The 26,673-nt window shown below is 45.9% G+C and overlaps 1 protein-coding gene across 1 annotated transcript in view; it reads left to right on the top strand.

The window, feature by feature from the left end:
* The first annotated feature begins 2,192 nt into the window (after positions 1 to 2,192).
* The window catches only part of LOC147115643 (uncharacterized), a 59,652-nt gene continuing 35,171 nt past the window's right edge, over positions 2,193 to 26,673 (top strand). The window contains exons 1-5 of the mRNA XM_085990227.1: positions 2,193 to 2,222; positions 2,769 to 2,958; positions 9,815 to 9,940; positions 14,790 to 14,915; positions 16,324 to 16,449. Coding sequence (XP_085846353.1) covers positions 2,193 to 2,222; positions 2,769 to 2,958; positions 9,815 to 9,940; positions 14,790 to 14,915; positions 16,324 to 16,449 — 598 coding nt within the window. The remainder of the gene's footprint in view (positions 2,223 to 2,768; positions 2,959 to 9,814; positions 9,941 to 14,789; positions 14,916 to 16,323; positions 16,450 to 26,673) is intronic.

Here is a 26,673-nt window from a genome sequence, read left to right as displayed (position 1 = left end):
TATTGTAGTAAATCAGTGAGTTACAATGATTTTTCACGTACCTTTCACAGTTTCTGATCAATGGTCTGTGATATGCAGTTCTGGACTCGCCATTACTCAATGGCCCTGAATCTGCGGTCAGTATGATTGTGTACTCTAAGAGTGCATCATCATACCAGCTTTGAAAATGACCGCAAGTTCGGGATTTCAATATGTGCTAAATTCCGAAGTTGCGATCTGGCAAGATCCGACTGTGCATCGACTTCACGGCACATTTCGCCTACCCACTCAAATGAACGTACGGGCGAAAAGTTGGGCTAATTGCTCACCTACTGTGCATTAATTACCCAGAATTTTTTTTCATGTGGTGCAAAGAGGCGCAGGGGGGTATTTGAGATATTTGCATTAGTTTATGCTACAGCCCATAATAACGAGGCACAGGTTCATGTCTGAGTGGAAAGAAACTTTGAAAGAAACTCCCATTCGTTTAAGCTTGAAAACAAGGACTTTTTGTTGAAGGGATAATTACTAGTCCTAGCCCTTTTCGTGCTACCCCAGATCAGCCGTATTCCCCAGACGTTCACCTTCAACTAAAGTTAGAGATAGCCGAATTCTATAAGACGCTTAATTGGATCTAAAGGTTCAGGCTATCTCTCTAAAGGAAAGGAACGACTGAAGATATTATCGTCTTCCAGAGAGCACTTGTAGTAAGTTTAACTAGACTGTAACCTTTCGGATATTATGAGGGTCCGGGAAACCCCCCAGAATTCTGCAACTCCTCACAAAAGAGTATACAGAGATTGAGTTCACGGGTTTGATACAGAAATACTAATTGAGACAATTCTAAAAATATGTAAATGTATTAAAGAACCGACATTCAGTTAACAGCTTGTGAGTCAATAACGACTTTAACAGTTAAAAATACAAATAGCTTACATTTCTTATTCTCAGAGATCCTTATTCTCAAATCTTAACTTCGTACATTTTTGCATTTCTTATTATTTCTTAATCCAGAATATCCACCAAAATCAAATAAGTACCTTTTCGATCCCCGAGACTCAAAGAATTACAAGCTTACAGAGATTGCCTCTGAAGTTGAGAAACGCTTGCCCTTTCCAGCGACTTCTGACTTTCCATCTGAAAAGCTCTATTTTTTACCTTTTTTTAGTGGTTTATCCTTTGAAGTTTTCTGCTGATGTAAGCTATTTATCTCTAGTCATTCTTTGTTGAATTCTTTTCTATTCTTATTGTCATTTCAGCTGCCAACTCTCAAATTCCTGTCTACTGTATAGGTGTTTCAAAAACTTATCATAAAATGGTTGTAACAGATTTATCTATTTGATGCCATTCTTATCAAAGGACTTTCATTCAATTTCTAAATCACCTCTGCTGTTTGAAAGCAGACATCGTGACTCCTATGTGTTCCAAGTCCAACACAAACACAATGTAATTGCTTGGTGTATCTGTTGAAGTCATATCTACAAAGTCTTCTGTGGGTATCATATTTACAGGATGTAAATCAAAAACACTTCATCTGGGGTGTTCCATGCATTTCTTAACTTCTTCAATTGGTTGTATAATAATCGTGTTTCCTGTTTCATTTGATGTTACTTTTACAAAGGCACATGGTTTTTTAATGTTCTATATTTCTGTTTGAAGTGTCAGTTTTTAACACTTTACTTGGGCATTGCTATTGTGTTGGTTCCAAGCTGCAGACTTTTTGGAAGCAAGCCTTTGCTTTTTCAATAGGGCCATTGTTTTAGTATTAACAATCAACACCCATTTCAAAAGCTTCTGTGGTGTTTACAACTTGTGTTAACAACTGATCTTATCTCCGAAGCCTGTGTTCTGTTTGCAGCCTGTGTCATTGTGGCTTTCCAGACTTTTAAACCCAGTATGTCATGTATTAATAATATCAGAAATCTGTTCATAGGATGGTGTATCTCTTGGAATATGGCTATTTCCTTTACATTGTGTCACTGTCTTTGCTGCCTAAAAGACTTTTGCAGTTTCTGTTTAGTTCCCAACTTCTATATTGATAGCATTAAATTCACTTTCATGATTTCCTCATGTTATCAGGCATTTAAACGCATTTAAACAAGTAGTTAACAGGCAGTTAAGAAGCTTATCCCCATTTTACCCTCACAAGTGCGGGCTTGGTGATGGCTGCGAACCTCGCCAGGGTCAGCGAGGTGAGCAGTGGGTCTACGGGGATGAGAGGGATCAAAAAGTCTGCTGTGGAGGTCAGTGATGATTGCAAGTAATTTATTAATAAAACAGCATTTCTGTCTGCTAAATTATTAAAATAAGTTGTGGGCAAATCAGCAATCTCCTCTCTTTCCTGATTGGCTAAGAGCCAGCAAGTGAAAGGAGCCCCGTCCCACATGATCTCAGGTTCACATACGCACAATGGTGCGCCCCTGGGATCCGTGGGCCTCTATGCTGCGCACAACTCTGCAGCGTTTGCAAGGAAATTTTTGAAGGAGGGTTCGCACGAGGTAAGTGCGGATTTCATTCGGATGTTGGCAGCGTCCTCATTAGCTACGCCGCCGACCGTGAATTCAGGGCCAATGTTCCTGTCGTTTATAATCAGTGAGGGCGGGAACATTATAGTTTGGTGAGGGCAGGTGACAAAAGTCACACCCAATAGTATCCATACATTTAGTAAGGTTTTATAATGCTGATTTTATATTTTAAAGAGAAACAACACTAATGATATTACTGCTGACTGTCAAGAGGAATCTGACAATATACAGTGCATCGTGATGTGTTGAAAACATGTGATTTAGGTTGACAATGTACAGCCAAATGTCACTCAAACTGAACGAGGAGTAATTGGACTTTTTTCTCCAGATATCAATGAATGCGCAACCAACACATCAACCTGTCAACAAATCTGCAACAATACAATTGGAAACTACACCTGCAGTTGCCGTCCTGGCTTTAGCACCAACATGAACAACACTTCTCTTTGTGATGGTAGGAAATCTTCAAATATAAAGATTCTCTGCAATTGATGATTTGAAAATTATCCTCCAACTACCAGATCTCATTGCCCTGCACATTCTAGATTGTTTCAAGCAATATCTTTTGATCTCCTTAATTACTAAGCAATCAGAGATTCATTACAATTTTCTGTGTCCCTACGCAATAGGGATATATTGATTGCAGAATATATTAAAACTATTGCAGTAAATCACTGGGATACAATGATATTTCAAGTAACTTTCACAGTTTCTAATCAATGGGCTGTGTTTTGCAGTTCTGAACTTGCCATTGCTCAATGGCCCTGAATCTGCGGTCAGTATGATGGTGTACTCTAAGAATGCGTCGTCATACCGGCTTTGAAAATAACTGCAAGTTCGTGATTGCCGCATGTGCTAAATTCCAAAGTTGCAATCTGTCAAGATCCGACTGTGCGTCGACTTCACGGCACATTTCACCTACCCATTCAAATCAATGTACGGGCGAAAGGTTGGGCTAATTGCTCACCTACTGCGCATTAATTACCCAGAAATGTTTTTTGTCTGGTGCAAAGAGGCGCAGGAGCCTGTTGCACAGTGTCAGGGGAAGGGGGTGGGGGGTATTTGAGAAAATTGCATTCGTTTATGCTGCAGCCCATAACAATGAGGCACTGGTTCATGTCTGAGTGGAAAGAAACGTTGAAAGAAACATTCATTTCTTTGAGCTTGAAAACAAGGACTTTTTGTGTCGCCGTCTTAGCTGCCTAAAAGACTTTTGTCGTTTCATTTTAATTCCCTAATTCTATATTGATACTATTTAATTCACTTTCATGATTTCCTCATGTTATCAGACATTTAGGGCAGGATTTTCATTGGGCCGTGGAAGCAGATTGGAGGCATGCAGGGTGTTAAAATTGCAAAAACTGGCAGGCGGGCCCAACCCCGCCTCCATCCCGCCTCCAAGCAATTTTCATTAATTCGTGTCTAGTGGTCCCATCTCCATCCTGCCTCGAAGATGCGGGATAAGCCGTTAAGGCCCTTAACAAGCACTCAATTGTCTCTATAATGCCATTTTGAAAGGCCTTTGTGTTGTAACCCTTTTCCCACGTGAAACACGCCTGTTCTGAAACACGACATTGAAACCTGGCGGGAGCGCACTTGGATTGCTGACTATCAGCTGCAGCTCAACCATTAAATAGGAGATTTGATCAGCCATCATTTGCAGGTGGCAGGACTTTGTTGTCTCAGGTCTGGGGGAAGTTTTAGAAGGCATAACCACAGATATGGAAGTTTGGAACCTGACAACCATCTCCAGTGTGACCTCCTGGGAAACCCCTCTCGCCACCTTCACTGAGCGCTTCCTCAACTGAGGCATTTAACAGAAGCATGGGAACCATTTATTTCCTTCCCTTTTGGACATCAGATGAGAACAAAGACCAGCCATGACAGCAGCAGCAGCAGCAGGAGCACCAATCTGCTGCTCACCCGCCTGAAGCTGCACAGGCCAGAAGGGGCCAGCGCATGGAAGCCCGTCAGCGCAGGAGATACCCCCCCAAACGGGTCTACAGACACAGGGTCAGCTACCTCAACATGCCTGAGCAGAAGTGCCAAAGGCGGCTCTGACTTTGGCGAGACGTAGTGGGTGACATCGGCGCAATTCTGCAACAATACCTGCAGCTTAGAGGGACCAGGTGGACAACCTTTCCCAGTGGCCGCCAAAGTCACCACCGCACTCAACTTTTTTGCCTCAGGCTCCTTCCAGGGATCAGCAGCAGACATGAGCGGCATCTCCCAGGCGGCCGCACACACTTGCATCACGCAGGTATCTGATGTCCTCTTTGCCACCGCGCACAATCACATCCATTTCACCAAGGATCAAGCAAGTGTCACGGCGCGTGCGGTTGGATTAGCTAATCTGGCAGGCTTTCCAAGGGTGCAGGGCGTTGTGGACTGCACAAATGTGCCCCTTATGGCACCCCATCGCAATCCAGGTATTTTTGTCAAACGCAAGGGCTTCCACTCCCTCAACGTGCAGCTGGTGTGTAACCACAAGAAGGAAATTTTGCATGTTTGTGCCAAGTACCCTGGCAGTTGCCATAACTCATTCATCCTGCGGCAGTCTAGTGTGCCTCCGCTCTTCAGTCCACCAGACCAACTTAACAGATGGCTACTTGGAGACAAGGGCTATCCCCTGAAGACGTGGCTAATGATGCCGTTGAGGAGGCCATCCAACGAAGCTGAGGAGAGCTACAACTCCAGCCACATGTCCACCAGATGCGCTTCAGATGCCTGGATAGATCAGGTGGAGCCCTGCAGTACTCAGCAGCCAGGGTCTCCAGAATCGTTGTGGTTTGCTGTGCACTTCACAACATGGCACAGCGTCGTGGCTGCAGATTCCTGAGGACCAAGTGGCTCCTCACATATCCTTCTCAGATGAGGAGGAGGAGGAAGAGGAGAGCGAAAATGAAGATCTTGCAGAGGCCCATCAACCAGCGGCAGCAGTACTCGAGAACATAGCTGCCCGGGATGCAAGGAATGCACTCATATTGGCTAGATTTGCTTAGCCTAACCACTCAAGCATTTTTGCCTCGCAACTTCTTACCTGAGCATCGACAATCTCCAAGAACCAGCTGACTCCTAGCAATTTGACCACCATACTGACACTTGCAAGTAATCCTAAGCCCTCAATGTGAAAGTCCCATTGGCGAAATTACACACACCACAACTACAGCAGTAGCCATCAGATTTTTTATTTACATTATTCATCTAATGGCTTTTCCACATAAAACATCAAATTTCACCCAAGTGGCTACCTTTGTGACTATTTGTGCAGTATCTTTCTCTTACACATGCTCCTACGTGGTGCTTCCCCTGTGGCTTCAGCAGATGTGGAGGCCCCTTGCTCACTTTCCTGCTGCTCCTGTCTCGACACCTTTCGCAGGCGTCCTCTGGGGTTGCGAACCTGTGAGGGCTCGTCAACAGTCTGCTGCTCCTGCGGCTCTGCAGTGGTTGAGACGCCGATCTCAGTTGGGTGTGGTCTCTGGTCGGGCTCTGACCGAGGGCTCTGCAGTGGCATGGAAGTGTGAGCGCTTGGTGAGGAGCCCCCACTTCCTTGATGTCTGCCACCAACTTCCCTCTCATGGGTCAGGTCCCCATCAGTGCTTGCAAGTGGCTTGAGAGCACCTTGCTGCACATCAGGGGGGCCATGGGGACCCGTATCTGCACTGGCAGTCCTACTCAGCACGACTTCCATGAAGGTCTGGTTTCTCTGTTCAATAGATGACCATCGCTCCTCCAGAGATGTCATTCTATTTTGAACAGTCACCATGTTTTCTGCACTCTGACGACTTATCGCCTCCATGGAGATTGCCAACCTTTCCATGGTGATGCATTCATGCGCCAATGACTCCACAAAGGCTCTGCTCATGTTCGCTATGGACTCCTCCATTCGCTCCACACTCGCAGCGACCCTGGAGACACAACCTGCCAGAGACTCCGGCATCTGTTCCTGGAATTCCAGCACCGCTGATCTTATGGATGGACCCAGAGTCAGAGGTTCGACATGCAGCTGAGCCGAGCTGGCAGAGTCCTGTGCCCTCCAACTAGGACTCTGCACTGCTGTCCCTGTCTCCACAATCTGCTGATGCTCATTTCTGAGCTGTGATACACTAGGTGACAACACTACTCTATGTCCCGAAGGTCCCACCGAGGTGTGAATGTCTGCAGTGGTGCTGGGTGTGCTTAATTCTGCTGATGCTGCGCCCGCAGATGTTGCAGCTTCGTCTGAGGAGTCTTGATGTTCAGGCTCTTGCTCCTGGCTAGTGGGGACGGGTGCTGTCGATAGTCCTGTGGGGGAGTAAAGGAAAGAGTCAGAGATGTGATGCCAAGGTTACATGCACATTGCATATTGCAGATGATCGTAAGTCCATCTGCTAGAACTTCAGAATCATTATCAGCGACTCATGCAATGTCAATGAGACAGATGGAAAACTATCCTGTCACCAGCTTGCTGTGATGCACCCGTCTGTGCGTCCCCCACTTGCGCATTTTCTTCCACTCCGACTATCTCCAGGAGGGCCTCCTCCCAGGGGGTGAGGTGGGCTACTGAGGGTGGCCCTCCTCCTGTCCTCACTCTTTCTTGCTTATTGTGAGCTCTCTTTTCCTGCAATGAGGGAGACAAGTGGAGGTTGAGTGAGAATGAAAGGGTGAGTGTAGAGATTCCATAGCATAGATTCTTAGAAGGAGACAAAGATGGAGTGAGGTGGCAAGACCAAGGGCCCTCCCTGTGTGTTGTCTGTTGTTTTCATAGCATCACAGTGATAGGGAGTATGAGGGCTGCATAGTCGAATAGTTAGGTGAATGTGACCATAGAGAGAAAAGGAATGGGTAAGGGTGCATGGATGTCAGTGTCAAGTGGGATGTGGAGGAAGAGATTGCTAAAGCTGAGTGCTGGTGAGGAAAGGCAATGGGGATCAGATTGAGGCTGATGGGAAATTCATACTCACATTTCCAGTGTGCAGAAGGTCATGAAATCTTTTCCTGCACTGAATCCATGTTCTGCGGGTTACCGATAAGGTTTTGACCTCCTCTGCCACTTGCAGCCACACAGCCTTGGTCTGCTGGGGAGGCTTCTGCCTCCCTGAAGAAGGGAAGAGGAACTCTTTATGAGCTCTTGCTCCCTCAACCAGAGCCTGCAGGGCAACGTCGTCAAACCTGGGAGCAGACCTAGGTCTTTCACTGGCCGTTCTGCCTCCAGGTCACTCTAGCATTGAAGGCCAAAAGGTTGGCAGCCTGCAGAAGAAGCAAGGCTTGTTGCAGACCGTAATGCAGCAGCAATGATGACATCATCGGATGCGAAGTTCAGACTCTCAAAATTCATTTACCATGGGTTCCCACACGTTCGAACTCAATTGGACAATTAAGTTAAAATCGCATCAATCTCCCACATCGATTTAGATTCGTGTGGATAACATGAAATGAGGATTACACGACCCCAACCTGCCCCTGAATTAAAATCCAGCCCTTAAACTCCCGATTTTAGATTGTGTCAATTAATCAAAAGTTGGTTAGTGTAATAGAAAAGAAACAAATTCGCTAGGACTATAAGACTGTAATTATAGGTTTGTTTATTATAATCTTGCTTTGGGTATTAAATACTATTACAATGATTGTAATTGATTAATAAAATAGCATTTCTGGCTGCTAAATTATTAAAATGAGTTGTGGGTAAATCAGCAATCTCCTCTGTTTCCTGATTGGCTAAGAGTCAGGAAGTAAAAGGAGCCTCGCTCCACATGATCCCAGGTTCACATACGCACAATGGTGCGCCCCTGGGATCCGTGGGCCTCAATGCTGCGCTCAACTCTGCCTCATTTGCAAGGACATTTTTCAAGGGGGGTTCAGCCAGAAAAGAGCCTCCAATGCCTGGTCACTGAACCGGTGCGCTCTCTCCCTGGGCCTGTGAGCAACCGTGAGATTCCTGGTTGAAGAATTGCACCTTCTCGCAGGTCCAGCTCACAAGCAGCAATGATCAGGGTGAGGCTGTGCAGCATGATTGAACCTTCCCTTTAAGAACTGGAAGGTGCCAGTCTGTCTGGGTGCTAGGTAATTGACAGCTACAGAGCTTGAGTAGCATTCTGAGGTAGCGCACCATTCCCCAATGTTAGTGCCTTAAGAGACGTGTGTAGTGGCTGATTTAGTGCTCCAATCACCTCCAGGGAAGCTGGAGATGAATTTCGCGATTGCCGGTGCAATTTTGCACCTCAGACTTACGCAGTTTGCTTGGTTTAGATTTAAGACCCTAGTTTCGGATTTAACTAAGTCACTTTCAAACTCAATATAGTATTCTATCATATTATGGTCACTCTTCCCTAAATTTTAAATTTTAATGAGAAACAACATGAATTATATTGCTGCTGAATGTAAAAAGGAATCTGACTTGATAAAGTCCATCAAGTTGTGATTAAAAAATACGTGATTTAGGTCAAATGGCATTCAAACTGAGCAAGGAGTAATTGGATTGTTTTTCTCCAGATATCGATGAATGCGCAACCAACACATCAACCTGTCAACAAATCTGCAACAATACAGTTGGAAACTACACCTGCAGTTGCCATCCAGGCTTCAGCATCAACATGAACAACACTTCTCTTTGTGATGGTAGGAAATCTTCAAATATACAGAGTATCTGTAAATGATCATTTGAAAATGATCCTTCAACTAACATTTCCCATTGTCCTGCACATTCTAGATGTATTCAAGCAAAGTCTTTTGTTCTCCTCAATAATTAAATAATGAGAGACTCACGACAATTATCATGTGTCCCTACACAATAGGGATATATTGATTGCAGATTATGTTAAAACTATTGTAGTAAATCAGTGAGTTACCATGAAATTTCAAGCAGCTTTCACAGTTTCTAATCAATGGGCTGTGTTTTGTAATTCTGGACTCGCCATTACTCAATGGCCCTGAGTCTGTGGTCGGTATGATGATGTACTCTAAGAGTGCGTAGTCAGACTGACTTTGAAACTGTGCTAAATTCCGAAGTTGCGATCTGTGAAGTTCCGACTGCGCGCCGGCTTCGTTGCACGTTTCACCTACCCATTCAAATCAGTGTACTGACGAAAAGTTGGGCTAATTGCCCAGCTATTGCGCCTTAATTACCCTGCAAAAAGTTTACGTCTGGTGCAAACAGACGCAGGAGCCTATTTTAAAGAGAAACAACACTAATGATATTGCTGCTGAATGTAAAGAGGAATCTGACATTATACAGTGCATCATGATGTGTTGAAAACATGTGATTTAGGTTGACAATGTACGGCCAAAGGTCAATCAAACTGAGCGAGGAGTAATTGGACTTTTTTCTCCAGATATCGATGAATGCGCAACCAACACATCAACCTGTCAACAAATCTGCAACAATAAAATTGGAAACTACACCTGCAGTTGCCATCCTGGCTTCGGCATCAACATGAACAACACTTCTCTTTGTGATGGTAGGAAATCTAATGATATTGCTTCTGAATGTAAAGTGAAATCTGACATTATGTAGTGCATCATGATGTGTTGAAAACATGTGGACCTGTAATTTGCAGTCATCGGTGAAACAAAGACGTCCGCCGCTTGCCCCCAAGTAAGCTCCCCACAAAGAGTTTGTGGTCTCTGTGAGTTTGATGTTTTGACAGATTAGACTGATTAGTGGCTGTCGGAGGGGGAGTGTGGGGGAGCACAGCGCAGCCTCTGTTGGAACAGTGAATGACTGACCGCAACTTCAGGATTTTTGCTTTAGGATGCGCATGTGCTATATCCTGAAGTTGTGATCAGTTTCAAAGTGGTAATAACAGAGAACGCCGTTTGTTCCCTGTTTTTACCCACCAGAAATTCCGGGCCTTGATTTAGGTTGACAATGTATGGCCCCTGTGGAACCAGGACCTCTCTAATAGTGTTGACATCATGCACTAAGACCTCCAGTGCTGCATTGGATAACTTTGGCACATGCTCTCTCCCCTGTGGTGACATGATTATTTTTTCCTCCTCTCTCTTCCCCAGCCAATTCAACCAGCTGCTGCACGCAGAATGCACTTCCCCTTTAAAAGTTGCAGACTGCCTTTAAGAAGTGCAGGCAAACATTAATTGGTGCTAGCCTCACACAAACTGAGGACCCCTGCTGAACGTTCAGTCACTTAGTGCATTCAACGCTGGGCTGAACGCCAAAATCATGCTAATCAGTAGGCAGCACATAGTTAGCATGCCTGCGTTCCTTTCAACGGGCGCGTGGTAATCGCGCATCACGATCCCCACGTGTTTTCAGGGGGCTAACTAATTTTTAGCCGGCAGATTGTCTGCAATTGATGATTTTGAAATTATACTCCATCTAGCATTTCTCATTGCCTTGCATAATCCAGATGGCTTTAAGCAAAGTATTTTGTTCTCCTCAATAATGAAACAATCAGAGACTCACTATAGTTTTCAGTGTCCATACACAATAGGGATATTTTGAAAGAAAAATATGATAAAACTATTGTGGTAAATCAGTGAGTTACTCGGAAATGTCAAGTTTATTTCACAGTTTCTAATCAATGGGCTGTGTTTGCAGTTCTGGACTCGCCCTTATTCAATGTTCCTGCCCTTTATAATAAATGGGGGCAGGAACATTATCATTTGGTGAGGGCAGGTGAACAAAGTCACGTGCAATAGTATCCATACAGTTAGTAAGGCTCTTTAATGCCAATTTCATATTTTAAAGAGAAACAACACTAATGATATTGCTGCTGAATGTAAAGAGGAATCTGACATTATACAGTGCATCATGATGTGTTGAAAACATGTGATTTAGGTTGACAATGTATGGCCAAAGGTCAATCAAACTGAGCGAGGAGTAATTGGACTTTTTTCTCCAGATATCGATGAATGCGCAACCAACACATCAACCTGTCAACAAATCTGCAACAATAAAATTGGAAACTACACCTGCAGTTGCCATCCTGGCTACAGTATGAACAAGACTAACATTTCTCTTTGTGATGGTAGGAAATCTAATGATATTGCTTCTGAATGTAAAGTGAAATCTGACATTACGTAGTGCATCATGATGTGTTGAAAACATGTGGACCTGTAATTTGCAGTCAGCGGCGAAGCAAAGGCGTTCGCCCCTTGCCTCGAAGTAAGCTTCCCACAAAGAGTTTGTGATCTCTGTGAGTTTGATGTTTTGACAGATTACACTGATTACCGGCTGTGGGAGGGGGAGTGTGGGGGAGCACAGCGCAGTCTCTGTTGGAACATTGAATGACTGACCGCAACTTCAGGATTTCCGCTTTAGGATGCGCATGAGCTATATGCTGAAGTTGCGGTCAGTTTCAAAGTGGTAATAACAGCGAACATGAGAAGTCGGAACAGGAGTAGGCCATTCGGCCCTTCGAGCCTGCTCCGACATTCAATGAGATCATGGCTGATCTACTACCTCAACTGCATTCACCAGCCCTATCGCCATATCTCTTGAAGCCTTTACTAGCCAGAAGTCTATCGACTTCTGTTTTGAATATAGCCAATGACTGAGCCTCCACAGCCCTCTGGGGTAGAGGTATCCAAAGATTCACCACCCTCTGTGTGAAGAAATTTCTTCTCATCTCAGCCCTGAATGGCCTACCCTTTATCCTGTGGCCCCTGGTTCTAGACTCCCCAGCCAAGGGAAACATTCTCCCAGTATCCACCCTATTAAGCCCTGTAATAATTTTGTCTGCTTCAATGAGATCCCCTCTCATTCTTCTCAATTCAAGAGAATACAGGCCTAGTTTACTCAATCTCTTCTCATACGACAGTCCTGCCATTCCAGGAATCAGTCTCGTGAACCTTCTTTGCACTCCCTCTATGGCAAGTACATCCTTCCTTAGGTAAGGAGACCAAAATTGTACACAGTACTCCAGGTGTGGTCTCATCAAGACCCTATATAATTACAGTAAGACTTCTTTTACTCCTGTACTCAAATCCTCTTGTAATAAAGGCCAACATACCATCATACCATTTGCCTTACTAATGGCTTGCTGCACCTGCACATTCACTTTCAGTGACTCATGTACAAGGACACCCAGGTCCCTTTGAGCATCTGCATTCCCCAATCTTTCACCATTTAGGAAATGCACTGCCTTTCTGTTTTTTCTACTGAAGTGGATAACTTCACATTTATCCACATTATATTCCATCTGCCATGTTCTCACCTACTCACTAAGCCTGTTGAGATCCTCTTGAAGCCTCTTCACATCCTCTTCACAACTGACACTGTTTGTTCGCTGTTATTACCCACCACAAATTTTGGACCGTGATTTAGTTGACAATATACGGCTCATGTGGAAACAGGACCTCTCTACTAGTGTTGATATCATGCACTAAGGCCTCTAGTGCTTCGTCAGAGAACTTTGGCACACACTCTCTCCCCTGTTGTGACATGATTATTTCTTCCGCTTCTCACTCTCTTCCCCAGCCATTGAATCAGCTGCTGCATGCAGAATGCACCTCCCCATTAAAAGTTGCAGACTGCCTTTAAGAAGTGCAGGCAAACTTTAATTGGTGCTAGCCTCACACAAACTGAGGACCCCTGCTGAGCGTTCAGCCACTTACTGCATTCAACGCTGGGCTGAACGCCAAAATCATACTAATCTGCAGGCAGCACATTTTTAGCGTGCCTGCGTTCCTTTGAACGGATGTGTGATAATCGCGCAACACGATCCCCGCGTGTGTTTTCGGGGGGCGAACAAATTTTTAGCTGGCAGATTGTCTGCAAATGATGATTTGGAAATGATGCTCCATCTAGCATTTCTCATTGCCCTGCATAATCCAGATGGCATCAAGCAAAGTATTTTGTTCTCCTCAATAATGAAACAATCAGAGACTCACTATAGTTTTCAGTGTCCATACACAATAGGGATATTTTGAAAGAAGAATATGATAAAACTATTGTGGAAAATCAGTGAGTTACTCAGAAATTTCAAGTTTATTTCACAGTTTCTAATCAATGGGCTGTGTTTGCAGTTCTGGATTCGCCCTTACTCAATGTTCCTGTCATTTATAATAAATGGGGGCAGGAACATTATCATTTGGCGAGGGCAGGTGAACAAAGTCATGTGCAATAGTATCCATACATTTAGTAAGGTTTTATAATGCCAATTTTATATTTTAAAGAGAAACAACACTAATGATATTGCTGCTGAATGTAAAGATGTGATTTAGGTTGACAATGTACGACCAAGTGTCAATCATACTGAGCGAGGAATAATTGAACTTTTTTCTCCAGATATCGATGAATGTGCAACCAACACATCAACCTGTCAACAAATCTGCACCAATACAATTGGAAACTACACCTGCAGTTGCCGTCCTGGCTACAGTATGAACAAGACCAGCACGTCTCTTTGTGATGGTAGGAAAGCTAATGATATTGCTCCTGAATGTAAAGTGAAATCAGACATTACATAGTGCATGATGATGTGTTGAAAACATGTGGACCTGTAAGTTGCAGTCAGTGTGAAGCAAAAGCGTTCGCCGCTTGCCCCCAAGTAAGCTTCTCAGAAAGATTTTGTGATTTAAGTGGTAAGAAGTTCATTTTTTCTGATGCGTAATTGAAATCAATACAAGTTAATGGGGATTCCCAGCGAAGAGCTAACATGATGTGGGCATGCCGTCGAAGCAGCCAATCAAAATGCAGAATTCTCACAGACAGCTAAGCAGGAAGTGGGTAAGTTCCTTTGATTCTAACTTTTAAAAAATGTTACAGAGAGCAAAACAAAGATTGTGGCTCTCACATGGGGAAAAGGCAAACCTGAAATGAAGATGAACAATATTTTTTTATATATTGCTATTTTTTAAGTTTCTTAAAAATTTTAATTTTTATTAAGTTGGATGAATTTGACACTCAAAAATTAAAATTAGTTTTTCAGGGCCATAACCTTTGTTTAGCAGTCAATATGCTGTTAAAACCCCAGTTACACCTAATCTAAAAGGGTCTAATTTTTCATGGGGTATTACCGCGGATGAGCCGAAGTTTTCGGCAGTTTGATGTTTTCACAGATTACACTGATTACCGGCTGTTTGGGGGGATGGCGGGCACAGCATAGCGAATGTCGCAGCAGTGAGTGACTGAACGCAACTTCAGGATTTCCACATTAGGATGCGCATGACCTATACTCTTTTTTATATTCTGAAGTTGCGGTCTGTTTCAAAGTGGTAATAACAGCAAACGTTGCTCGTTCGCTTTTATAACCCACCACAAATTCTGGGCCATGATTTAGGTTGACAACGTACAGCCAAATGTCACTCAAGCTGAGCAAGGAGTAATTGGACTTTTTTCTCCAGATATCGATGAATGTGCAACCAACACATCAACCTGTCAACAAATCTGCACCAATACAGTTGGAAACTACACCTGCAGTTGTCGTCCTGGCTTCAGTATGAACAAGATCAACACTTCTCTTTGTGATGGTAGGAAATCTAATGATATTGCTGCTGATTGTATAGTGAAATCTGACGTTACATAGTGCATCATGATGTGTTGAAAACATGTGGACATGTAATTTGCAGTCAGTGGCGAAGCAAAGGCATTCGCCACTTGCCCCGAAGTAAGCTTCCCACAAAGAGTTTGTGATCTCTGTGGGTTTGATGTTTTGACAGATTACACTGATTACGGGCTGTGTGAGGGAGAGCGTGGGGGAGCACAGCGCAGCCTCTGTTGGAGTAGTGAATGACTGACTGCAACTTCAGGATTTCCGCTTTAGGATGCGCATGAGGTATATCCTGAAGTTGCGGTCAGGTTCAAAGTGGTAGTAACAGCGAACGCTGTTTGTTCCCTGTTATTACCCACCACAAATTCCGGGCCGTGATTTAGGTTGACAATGTATGGCCCCTGTGGAAACAGGACCTCTCTGATAGTGTTGACATCATGCACTAAGACCTCCAGTGCTGCATCAGATAACTTTGGCATACGCTGTCTCCCCTGTGGTGACATGATTATTTTTTCCTGCTCTCACTCTCTTCCCCAGCCAATTGAACCAGCTGCTGCACGTACAATGCACCTCCCCTTTAAAAGTTGCAGACTGCCTTTAAGAAGTGCAGGCAAACTTTAATTGGTGCTAGCCTCACACAAACTGAGGACCCCTGCTGAACGTTCAGTCACTTAGTGCATTCAACGCTGGGCTGAACGCCAAAATCATGCTAATCAGCAGGCAGCACATAGTTAGCGTGCCTGCGTTCCTTTGAACGGGCGCGTGGTAATCGCGCATCACGATCCCCACGTGTGTTTTCAGGGGGCTAACTAATTTTTAGCCGACAGATTGTCTGCAATTGATGATTTTAAAATTATACTCCATCTAGCATTTCTCATTGCCCTGCATAATACAGATGGCTTCAAGCAAAGCATTTTTCTCCTCAATAATGAAACAATCAGAGACTCATTATAGTTTTCAGTGTCCATACACAATAGGGATATTTTGAAAGAGGAATATGATAAAACTATTGTGGTAAATCAGTGAGTCACTTGGAAATTTCAAGTTTATTTCACAGTTTCTAATCAATGGGCTGTGTTTGCAGTTCTGGATTCACCCTTACTCAATGTTCCTGTCATTTATAATAAATGGGGGCACGAACATTATCATTTGGTAAGGGCAGGTGAACAAAGTCACGTGCAATAGTATCCGTACATTTATTAAGGTTCTTTAATGCCAATTTTATATTTTAAAGAGAAACAACACTAATGATATTGCTGCTGAATGTAAAGAGGAATCTGACATTATATAATGCATCTTGATCTGTTGAAAACATGAGATTTAGGTTGACAATGTACGACCAAGAGCCAATCAAACTGAGCGAGGAGTAATTGAACTTTTTTCTCCAGATATCGATGAATGCGCAACCAACACATCAACCTGTCAACAAATCTGCAACAATACAATTGGAAACTACACCTGCAGTTGCCATCCTGGCTACAGTATAAACAAGACCAACACTTCTCTTTGTGATGGTAGGAAATCTAATGATATTGCTTCTGAATGTAAAGCGATATCTGACATTACATAGTGCACGAATATGTGTTGAAAACATGTGGACCTGTAAGTTGCAGTCAGTGCGAAGCAAAGGCATTCGCCGTTTGCCACCAAGTAAGCTTCCCAGAAAGATTTTGTGATTTATGTGGTGAGAAGTTCGGTTTTTCTGACGCATAATTGAAATCAATACAAGTTAATGGGGATTCCCAGTGAAGAGCTAATATGATGTGGGCATGCTGTCGAAGCAGCCAATCAAAATGCAGAATTCTCACAGACAGCAAAGCAGGAAGTGGGTAAGTTCCTTTGATTCTAACCTTTTTAAAAATGTTACAGCGAGCAAAACAAAGATTGTGGCTCTCACATGGGGAAAAGGCAAACCTGAAATAAAGGTGTACAATTTTTAAAAAAATATTACATTTTTTTTAAGTTTCTTAAAATGTTTAATGGGCCAGAAATTCGGGTCGGAGGCTTCCCACGGGTGCAAGCCCCCGACCTGCACTTACCTATCGTGCCGGCCGTTGTGCTGTGGGCCATGGAGAGCCAATCGTAGCAGGGAATCTGTATTCATAGATTTGACAGGAAGACCTGTCTAAATCTATGAAATACAGATCGGCCCCAAAATATAACTAAAACTTAAAATAAGTTTTTTTTTAAATCACATTTTTAAAATAACTATAAATTACATAAAATAACTATTTTAAACAATAATTTAAATTTTTGAAAAAAATAATTACAGTTTTTAACGGGGCTAAAAATAAACTTCATTTTCTTTAAAGTATTTAAAAATAATAAACCTGTGGAAAAAATGTTTTAATTTTACTTAATTCACCACTTGCCTTGTTAAAAGCAGGCCTTGCGACTGCTTTTTAAAAGCGTAGCTGCTAGAAACTTACCCTCCCGGAGAAATCTGTGAAAAAAACGGAAGTTCCAGGCACACGCGCTGCCTCTCCGGCGCACACATTCGACCAGTAAACCCCTTCCTTCAAGGGAACGGAAGTTCCGGTTTCCCCCGCATGTGCAGTGCATGCATGAAACCGGCACTTTCGTTGGGCCTACGCGTGAGTACCCAGCGCATACTCCCTGTGGGGACCCGAATTTCTGGCCCAATATTTATTAAGTTGGAAAAATTCGGCACTCCACAAAATTAAAATTCGTTTTTCAGTGCCATAACCTTCATTTATCAGTCAATATGCTGTTAAAACCCCAGTTACACCTAATCTAAAAGGGTCTAATTTTTAATGGGGTATTACCGCGGAAGAGCCGATGTTTTTGTCAGTTTGATGTTTTCACAGATTACACAGATTACCGGCTGTTTGGGGGGATGGCGGGCACAGCATAGCCAACGCCGCAGCAGTGAATGACTGACCGCAACTTCAGGATTTCCACGTTAAGATGCGCATGGCCTATAGTCTTTTTTATATCCTGAAGTTGCTGTCTCTTTCAAAGTGGTAATACTATAGTTTTCAATGTCCTTACACAATAGGGATATTTTGAAAGAAGAACATGATAAAACTATTGTGGTAAATCAGTGAGTTACTCGGAAATTTCAAGTTAATTTCACAGTTTCGAATCAGTGGGCTGTGTTTGCAGTTCTGGATTCGCCCTTACTCAATGTTCCTGTTTTTTATAATAAATGGGGGCAGGAACATTATCATTTGGTGAGAGCAGGTGAACAAAGTCACGTGCAATAGTAGCCATACATTAGTAGCGTTCTTTAATGCCAATTTTATATTTTAATGATAAACAACACTAATGATATTGCTGCTGAATGTAAAAAGGAATCTGACATTATATAATGCTTCATGATATGTTGAAAACATGTAATTTAGGTTGACAATGTACAGCCAAATGTCACTCAAACTGAACGAGGATTAATTGGACTTTTTTCTCCAGATATCGATGAATGCGCAACCAACACATCAACCTGTCAACAAATCTGCAAAAATACAATTGGAAACTACACCTGCAGTTGTCGTCCTGGCTTCAATATGAACAAGACCAACACTTCTCTTTGTGATGGTAGGAAATCTAATGATATTGCTACTGAATGTAAAGTGAAATCTGACATTACGTAGTGCATCGTGATGTGTTGAAAATATGTGGACCTGTAATTTGCAGTTAGCGGTGAAGCAAAGGCGTTCGCCCCTTGCCCCCAAGTAAGCTTCCCACAAAGATTTTGTGATCTCTGTGGTGAGAAGTTCGGTTTTTCTGACGCGTAATTGAAATCAATACAACTTCATGGGGATTCCCAGCGAAGAGCTACTGTGATGTGTGCATGCTGTCGAAGAAGCCAATCAAAATGCAGAATTCTCAAAGCAGGAAGTGGGTAAGTTCCTTTGATTCTAACTTTTTTAAAATGTTACAGCGAGCAAAACAAAGATTGTGGCTCTCGCAGGGGGAAAAGGCAAACCTGAAATAAAGATGAACAATATTTTTTTAAATATTAATTTTTTTTTAAAGTTTCTTAAAAATGTTAATTTTTATTTAGATGAATAAATGTGACACTCCGCAAAATTAAAATTAGTTTTTCAGGGCCATAACCTTAGTTTAGCAGTCAATATGCTGTTAATACCCCAGTTTCACCTAATCTAAAATGGTCTAATTTTTAATGGGGTATTTAACAGTGATATTACTGCGGAAGAGCCGAAGTTTTGTCAGTTTGATATTTTCACAGATTACACTGATTACCGGCTGTTTGGGGGGATGGCGGGCACAGCACAGCCAGCGTCGCAACAGTGAATGACTGAACGCAACTTCAGGATTTCCACGTTAGGATGAGCATGACCTATAGGGAAAAATTTGGTTGATTAGCATCTCCCGTTTGTGTCTTAAGAGGGCGCTAACGGGGTGCAAAGCATGTAGCGCCCAGGCGCGGCAATGTTTGCGCCGTTTGCGAAATTGACCAGAGTTTTTGCGGTGGTGCAATACTCTACCGCCACGATCTCCTGCACCTGCAGATCGTGACGTCAGTCGAGTGTGCAACGCCCCAGTAGCGCCCCGAACCGGATATTGAGTGGCGCCCCCTTCCTTTCCGCCAGCCGCTAGCAACGACAGGGAGAGTGGAACGTTTTGCAGTCGGGAAGGGGCTGGGGGAGCACTATTTAAAGGCGGCCTCTTCCTGCTTTTTTTTGTCGGAGACATTTTTGCATCACGCATTCTGAGAGAGAGAGAGAGATTCTGAGAGAGAGAGACTTCTGGAGAGATTCAACGCTGTGTGAAGTAGTTTTGTCTACTGAGCAGCACTTTGCAGGTTCTTTTGGACTTGACCTTCATTGCTTCGATTGTCAATAGACTATGGGGGCTGCACTGATTTGGGGCGTTGTCCTGCGTCTGCAGAACCGGAGGCAGCAGAGATGCAGAGAGAGAGTGGCAAACATGGCCAGAGGGAAAAGGGCCAACAGGCTTCTGCGCAGGAGACCTTACCCTCCCAGGGTATTCCGGGAACAGTTCTCCTACATTCATTTGTCTGAGGAGCAACGTTTGCACAGGCTGCGCTTCAGCAAGGAGGTGGTCACTGAGCGCTGCCACCTGCTGCAACCAGACCTGCAGCCTCAGCTGAAGACCAGGACGTCTCTGTCGATGGCAGTGAAGGTGACAGTGGCTGTGAATTCTTATGCTACCGGCTCCTTTCAAGCAGCTACTGGAGACATCGCCAATATCTCCCAGTTTGCGGTCCATTGCTGTATCCAGGAGGTGACAAATGCCCTCTATAAAAGGAGGCGCCACTACATCTCTTTCCCCATGACCCGGGCCAAACAGCATGAACGTGCATGTGGCTTTGCGAGGATAGCAGGCTTCCCCATGGTGCAGGGCGCCATTGACTGCACACATGAGGCATTGCTGGCCCCACATGAAAATGCAGAGGTTTTCCAAAACCGCAAGGGCTACATTCCTTAAATATCCATCCTGCGCCAGACTGGTGTGCCAGACCTTTTCCAGGCACCGCATCAGCCAAGTGGTTGGCTCCTCGGGGACAAGGGTTATCCACTCTGCACCTGGCTGATGACACCGCTCCGTAACCCCAACACCCCTGCCAAGCTGCATTATAATGAGAGCCATATTGCTACCAGGAACATAATTGAGCAGACGATCGGCATGCTCAAGCAATGGTTCTGCTGTCTGGACCACTCAGGAGGAGCCCTGCAGTACTCTCCTGAGCAAGTCTCCCTCTTCATAATTGTGTGCTGCATGATTCATAATGTGGCAATCCTCAGGATGCAGCCAATGCCACCAGGTGCACCACCGGAGGAGGAAGAGGAGGAGGAAGAGGAGGAGGATGATCAGCAGCAGCACCAAGGCGGGAGGGAGGCCCACAATGTTGAAACTGCGAGGGCCGTCCGTCAATGGCTGATAACAAGCCACTTCTAGACCCCTACTCAGAAGATGGCTTCTGGCATGGAGAACAACATGATGGAAAGCAACCCGCAACCCTTATAGCTGGCCAAGGCAGCAATGATTCCAAAGGCCAAACATGTACATTCTGAATACAACTTTTTTATTTTACAAACTCTGTGTGTGTCATTTATTCATGACAAACTAATAGAAACACACACAACAAATCATTAATTAACATAACTGCTTCTCACAAGCTGGAGGTAATGGCCAAAACACTAAACAAAAGTTATCAGACAAACCTCGGCCTTTAATAAAAACTTTCCCAACATTTCTTGAGACCTCCTATTTTTTGCCCTTCGAGGGTAATCTCCATTCCTTGCGCACTTACCCCCTTCCCACACCACTGCTCCTCCGTAATTGGGCCCCAGAGGCTGCAGCAAGGCTGGTGGAAGATTGCTGAATGTCAGATCCTGAGACAACAGATGCCCTTGAAGGACGCCCTCGACCAGCTCTGGGCCTGGAGGCCCTGGCTGCAGACTGCACCAGCTCTGCATGGGCGGCAGCAGTCTGGGCTGGCTGTGTTGCAGGTGGTGGCAAGTGCAATGGGGAAGTGACAGTGGCGGGAGCAGGAATGCTGTCATCCTGAGAGAGGACAGCACCTCCCTACTCGACTGACAGACTGGCACTCCCATGGGGTAGCACCTCAGCATCTGGAGCAATCTGCTTGAGCACAGATTGCTGGCCTGCTGTGGCACCGTAAGAGCCCCGAGACAATGTGGCCAAACCAGCGACGATGGCAGCAGTCAGTGCTTGCGTTGCCTCAATCTGAGACTGCATAACAGCAGTCTGAGTTTGGATCACGGCAGCTAGTGACTGAATTGCAGCACTAAGCCATTGCGTTGCGTCCGCCTGTGCTACAGTGGAGTGCTCCACACTCCTTACCAGTGATTCAATGCATTTGGGCACCCTTCCCACTGCACCCAGGGAGTGTGCATGTCCACCGCCTGGGTGTTCATTTCAGCGATGAGCTGCTCCTCCTCTGCGTCCAGTGCAGCAGGACTCGCTGGCCTACTCTCCCTCTGAGGAGATGGCCCCTGAGCTTCCCTACCCCCATGGCGTTGCTGCAGCCTGCTGGGTCCTGGAGCTTCACCCACATCAGACCCTTCCCCCTGCTCTCCTCCAGGGAAGACGTAGTCCCAGTGTGGGCATGGGCTCCCTCGGGAGACGCTGGCGCTGAGGCTCCGGCTTCCTCTTCCTCCTTACCTGCAGCTTCACTCCCACTGGCTGGTTGAGGGCCCGTCTCCTCAGCTAGTGGAGCAGGGAGGTACAAGAGTGGCTTTAGCATCAGGACAGAGGGGCAGTGAAGGAGCAAGGATTGGAGAGATTTAGTAAGTTGGATTGAAAGTATAAAATGTTGGTACTGTGAGGGACAAGTGGAATGAGAGAGGAGAGAAAGCTGAGGAACTTACCATTGCTGTCCCGAAGGGGGTCGACCTCTCCAGCGGCCACGGGAGCTATCACCTGGCTTGCGATGATCCTGTGGACGCGCGCCTCAAGATCGCTGAGGGGTTGCAGCTGAGGCGGCCCTCCACCCGTCTGTTGCTGCTGCCACCTATTTGAAATAGCTTGGCCTGCAAGAAAAGGGATGGCGTCTGAGTAAATATGCAGCCATGTGCTTGCCTGATGTGCCTCCCATAGTTGAATAGCCCTTAATGTATGCTGCCATGTGCTTGCCTGATGTGCCTCCCATAGTTGAACAGCCCTTAATGTATGCAAGGTGTGGAATGTGCGTGTGTATTTATGAGTTGGCCATAGGTCTTGGATGAGTGTTGGGCATTGGGGCTTTTACACCTTCTGGCCATAGAGTGAGGTTGAGATGGAGGGATGGAGAGGTATTGATAAGCAGCCACTCACCCTGATCACCCGAGTGAGGTCGTTGAACTTTTTCCGACACTGTGTGTGGGTCCTGGGCTCCATGCTCCTGGAGGAGACGTGCTGAACCATCTCCCTCCACGCTCTTCTATAGTTGTGGGGCAATGGCCTCCTGCCACTCTCTGGGTACAGTATTGATCTTTGGTGCTCCAATGTGCCAACCACAGCCACCAAGGCCTGGTCATTGAAGCGCTGATCTCGTTCCCTGATCCCCTCCATAGCTCTTTGCAGCAGCTTTGTGGTTGAGGTCTGTCCAGGCTGAGATTCAAGGCTGCAATAAGCAGGGTGTGGCTGGAGCGCAACGTCGACCCTCCCCTTTAAGAACTGGCCGGCGCCATTGTGTCTATGTTCCATTGCTAACTGACATCACCTGAGCTTCACCAACGCTCTGAGTTAGCGCCTCGCTCCTCAGCCTTTGCAACTTAAGACAGGTGTGTAGCGCCTGATTTAGCGCTGCAATCATCTCCAGGGGCGATAGAAGCCAAGTTTGCAGTCAGAGGTGATAATTTGCGCCAGGCGCTAAACTTTGCGCCCGGCCGATAATTGTGTCTCAAACAGGGCGACACCGAATTTCTCCCCCATAGTCTTTCTTTTTTATATCCTGAAGTTGCGGTCAGTTTGAAAATGGTAATAACAGCGAACGGTGTTCGTTCGCTATTATAACCCACCGCAAATTCTGGGCTGTGATTTAGGTTGACAGTGTACGGCCAAATGTCACTCAAGCTGAGCGAGGAGTAATTGGACTTTTTTCTCCAGATATCGATGAATGTGCAACCAACACATCAACCTGTCAACAAATCTGCAACAGTACAATTGGAAACTACACCTGCAGTTGTTGTCCTGGCTTCAGCATCAACATAAACAACACTTCTCTTTGTGATGGTAGGAAATCTTCAAATGTACGCATTCTCTGCAATTGATGATTTGGAAATTATCCTCCAACTACCATTTCTCTTTGCTTTTCAGAATCTAGATGTTTTCAAGCAAGATCTTTTGTTTTCCTTAAAAATTAAACAATCAGAATTTCCCGACAATTTTCAGTGTCCATACACAATAGGGATATTTTGTTTGCAGAATATGATAAAACTATTGTGGTAAATCAGTGAGTTACTCGGAAATTTCAAGTTTATTTCACAGTTTCTAATCAATGGGCTGTGTCTGCAGTTCTGGATTCGCCCTTACTCAATGTTCCTGTCATTTATAATCAATGGGGGCGGGAACATTATAGTTTGGTGAGGGCAGGTGATGAAAGTCTGGTCCAATAGTACCCATACATTTAGTAAGGGTTTATAATGCTGATTTTGTAGGAATCAACGGATTCCTATCTAAATCACTGAGGTCGAGTCAGTTCAGTAAATTAACCGAATTTAATTAAACTGGTGAACAAAACAAAAACATGCAGGAGCAACAGCAAACAGGTCTATACAGTAGCTTGTTCCACGAGGTCTGAACTCAGAACCTCCCACCTCTGACGTTATGACGTCATCATGTTTCCCGCCACTCGGGGCACCACGTGACCAACGTGATGACGTCATCGCGTTGTTTCAGGGTTTTTACAGAAAGCTTGTTTACACTCAGCAAACGGACATAGGTGCTGTAACATTGCTTTAAAGACAGTTATTCATTTGTACAGGAGTTCATTGGTGGTTTTACCACATGCGCCCCCCCAGAAGTGTCTTTAATCATCAAAGTCAGTCGCAGAGGAGGTCGGACAATCCTGTCGGAACGACTCCGATATTCCCGGAGAGGAATGGATGGTGCAGGAGAGGAGCTGGGCCGATGGGCCAGGCGTAGCGGCCGCAGGCGGTCACCCACGACGCGGCGGCTGCGCTGTTTCGACTGGCTGGCCGAGGTCCAGGTGTGCAGCCTTGAGGCGGTCCACGGAAATGTAGTCGGGCGTCCCGCCGACGTCTACCAGAAAACTCTTGCTGCCCGCCTTCAGTACCCGGAAGGGGCCCGTGTATGGAGACATGAGGGGACTACGGTGGGCATCGTGCCATACAAAAACGAATTTAGCTCTCATGAGCGTTGGCGGAACATGTGACGCAGGCAGTCCATGCTGTGAAGCCGGAATGGGCCGGAAAGCGTGCGCCACAGCTCGGTGAGCCTCCAGTTGTTCAGTGGCGGACCACGGACACGTCGGCGACGGGAGAAACTCGCCGGGGACCCTGAGCGGCTGGCCATAGACCAGTTCGGCAGCCGACACCTGCAGGTCCTCTTTAGGCGCCGTGCGCAACCCGAGCATTACCCATGGCAACTTATCCATCCACGCGGTCCCTTGGAGGGTAGCCCGCAGCGATGCCTTCAGAGAACGATGGAAGTGTTCGCATAACCCATTGGCCTGTGGGTGGTAAGCCGTGGTGCGATGGAGCTTGGCACCCAATTCTGAAGCCACGGCGTTCCACAAAGCAGAGGAGAACTGCGGCCCGCGGTCCGATGAAATGTCCGACGGCACGCCGAAACGGGCAACCCAGGACGAAAGAAAAGCCCGGGTGACGTCCGCGGAGGTGGTGGACATGAATGGAATGGCCTCCGGCCATCTGGTGGTACGGTCGACGATTGTCAGCAGATGCGTGAACCCTTGTGACGGTGGTAGTGGGCCCACGAGGTCATTATGAACATGATCGAATCGCCGCTCCGGTACCTCGAAAACGGCGACAGGAGCTTTAACGTGACACTGCACCTTCGCTCTCTGGCACACGACACAGGTGTTGGCCCAGTCGCGCACATCTTTTCACATTCCCCTCCAGACAAACTTGGATGCTAACAACTTCTGTGAAGCCTGCACACCCGGGTGGGCGAGGTTGTGCATGATATTGAAGACTTTCCTGCGCCAGGATGACGGAACGATCGGGCGTGGGTCTCCCAGGGAGACATCGCAGAGCAAGGGTGTGCCATCTGAGTGGAAAAGTACGTCCACTGTCCACAGGCCGGACGAATCGGAACGGAAAGCGTGCGTCTCCGGGTCAACCGCTTGGTCGACCGCCATTAGTGAATAGTCGAGACCCAGTTGGACGGCCTGGACGGCCGCACGCGAAAGGCAGTCGGCAAACACGTTGTCCTTGCCGGCCACATGACGGATGTCGGTGGTAAACTCGGAGATGAAAGTGAGTTGCCGTTGCTGTCGGGCCGACCACGGCTCAGTCGTCTTGGCCATGGCAAACGTCAGGGGCTTGTGATCCACGAAAGCGACGAATTGGCGTCCTTCCAATAAAAAATGAAAGTGGCGGATGGCCAGGAACAACACCAACAGCTCTCGGTCAAATGTGCTATAGCTACGTTCGTTACTACATAACTGGCGGCTAAAAAATGCCAGCGGTTGCCATGCCCTGTCGACCCATTGATCTTGCACGGCGCCGACGGCGTAGTCCGACGCATCTGTCGTGAGCGCGATGGTGGCGCCGGGCAGCGGGTGCGTTAACATCGTCGTATTGGCGAGGGCCTCCTTCGTGTCCCCAAATGCGCGGTCCATGACCGACGACCAGATCACCGGTTCTTTCCCCGGTTTCCCTCGGAGTGCCTCGTAGAGCGGCTGCATGAGCTGGGCAGCCCAGGGGACAAAGCGATGGTAAAAGTTTACCATGCCGAGGAATTCTTGGAGCGCCTTGACGGATTGAGGCCGTGGGAACGCAGCGACGGCTGCCACTTTTGCCCTGAGTGGCAGTGCCCCTTCCGCGGTGATGCGGTGGCCCAGAAAATCGATCCGCCTCAGTCCAAATTGGCACTTGTTTGGGTCACCTATAAGGCCATGCTCCTGGAGATGGCGGAAAAGGACACACAGGTGACGTAGGTGTTCTTCCTTTGACGCGCTGGTGACGAAGATGTCATCGAGGTACACGAAAAGGAATTTGAGATCCCGGAGCACCGAATCCATGAGGTGTTGGAACGCCTGCGCCGCTTTTTTAAGCCCGAAAGGCATCCGTAAAAATTCAAAA

Source organism: Somniosus microcephalus, chromosome 6, assembly GCF_052327205.1.
Source record: "Somniosus microcephalus isolate GS21.2 chromosome 6, FLI_Smic_1.0, whole genome shotgun sequence".
NCBI lineage: Eukaryota > Metazoa > Chordata > Chondrichthyes > Squaliformes > Somniosidae > Somniosus > Somniosus microcephalus.
Note: the sequence above shows the minus strand (reverse complement) of the source record. Positions and strands in the feature narration are given on the sequence as shown.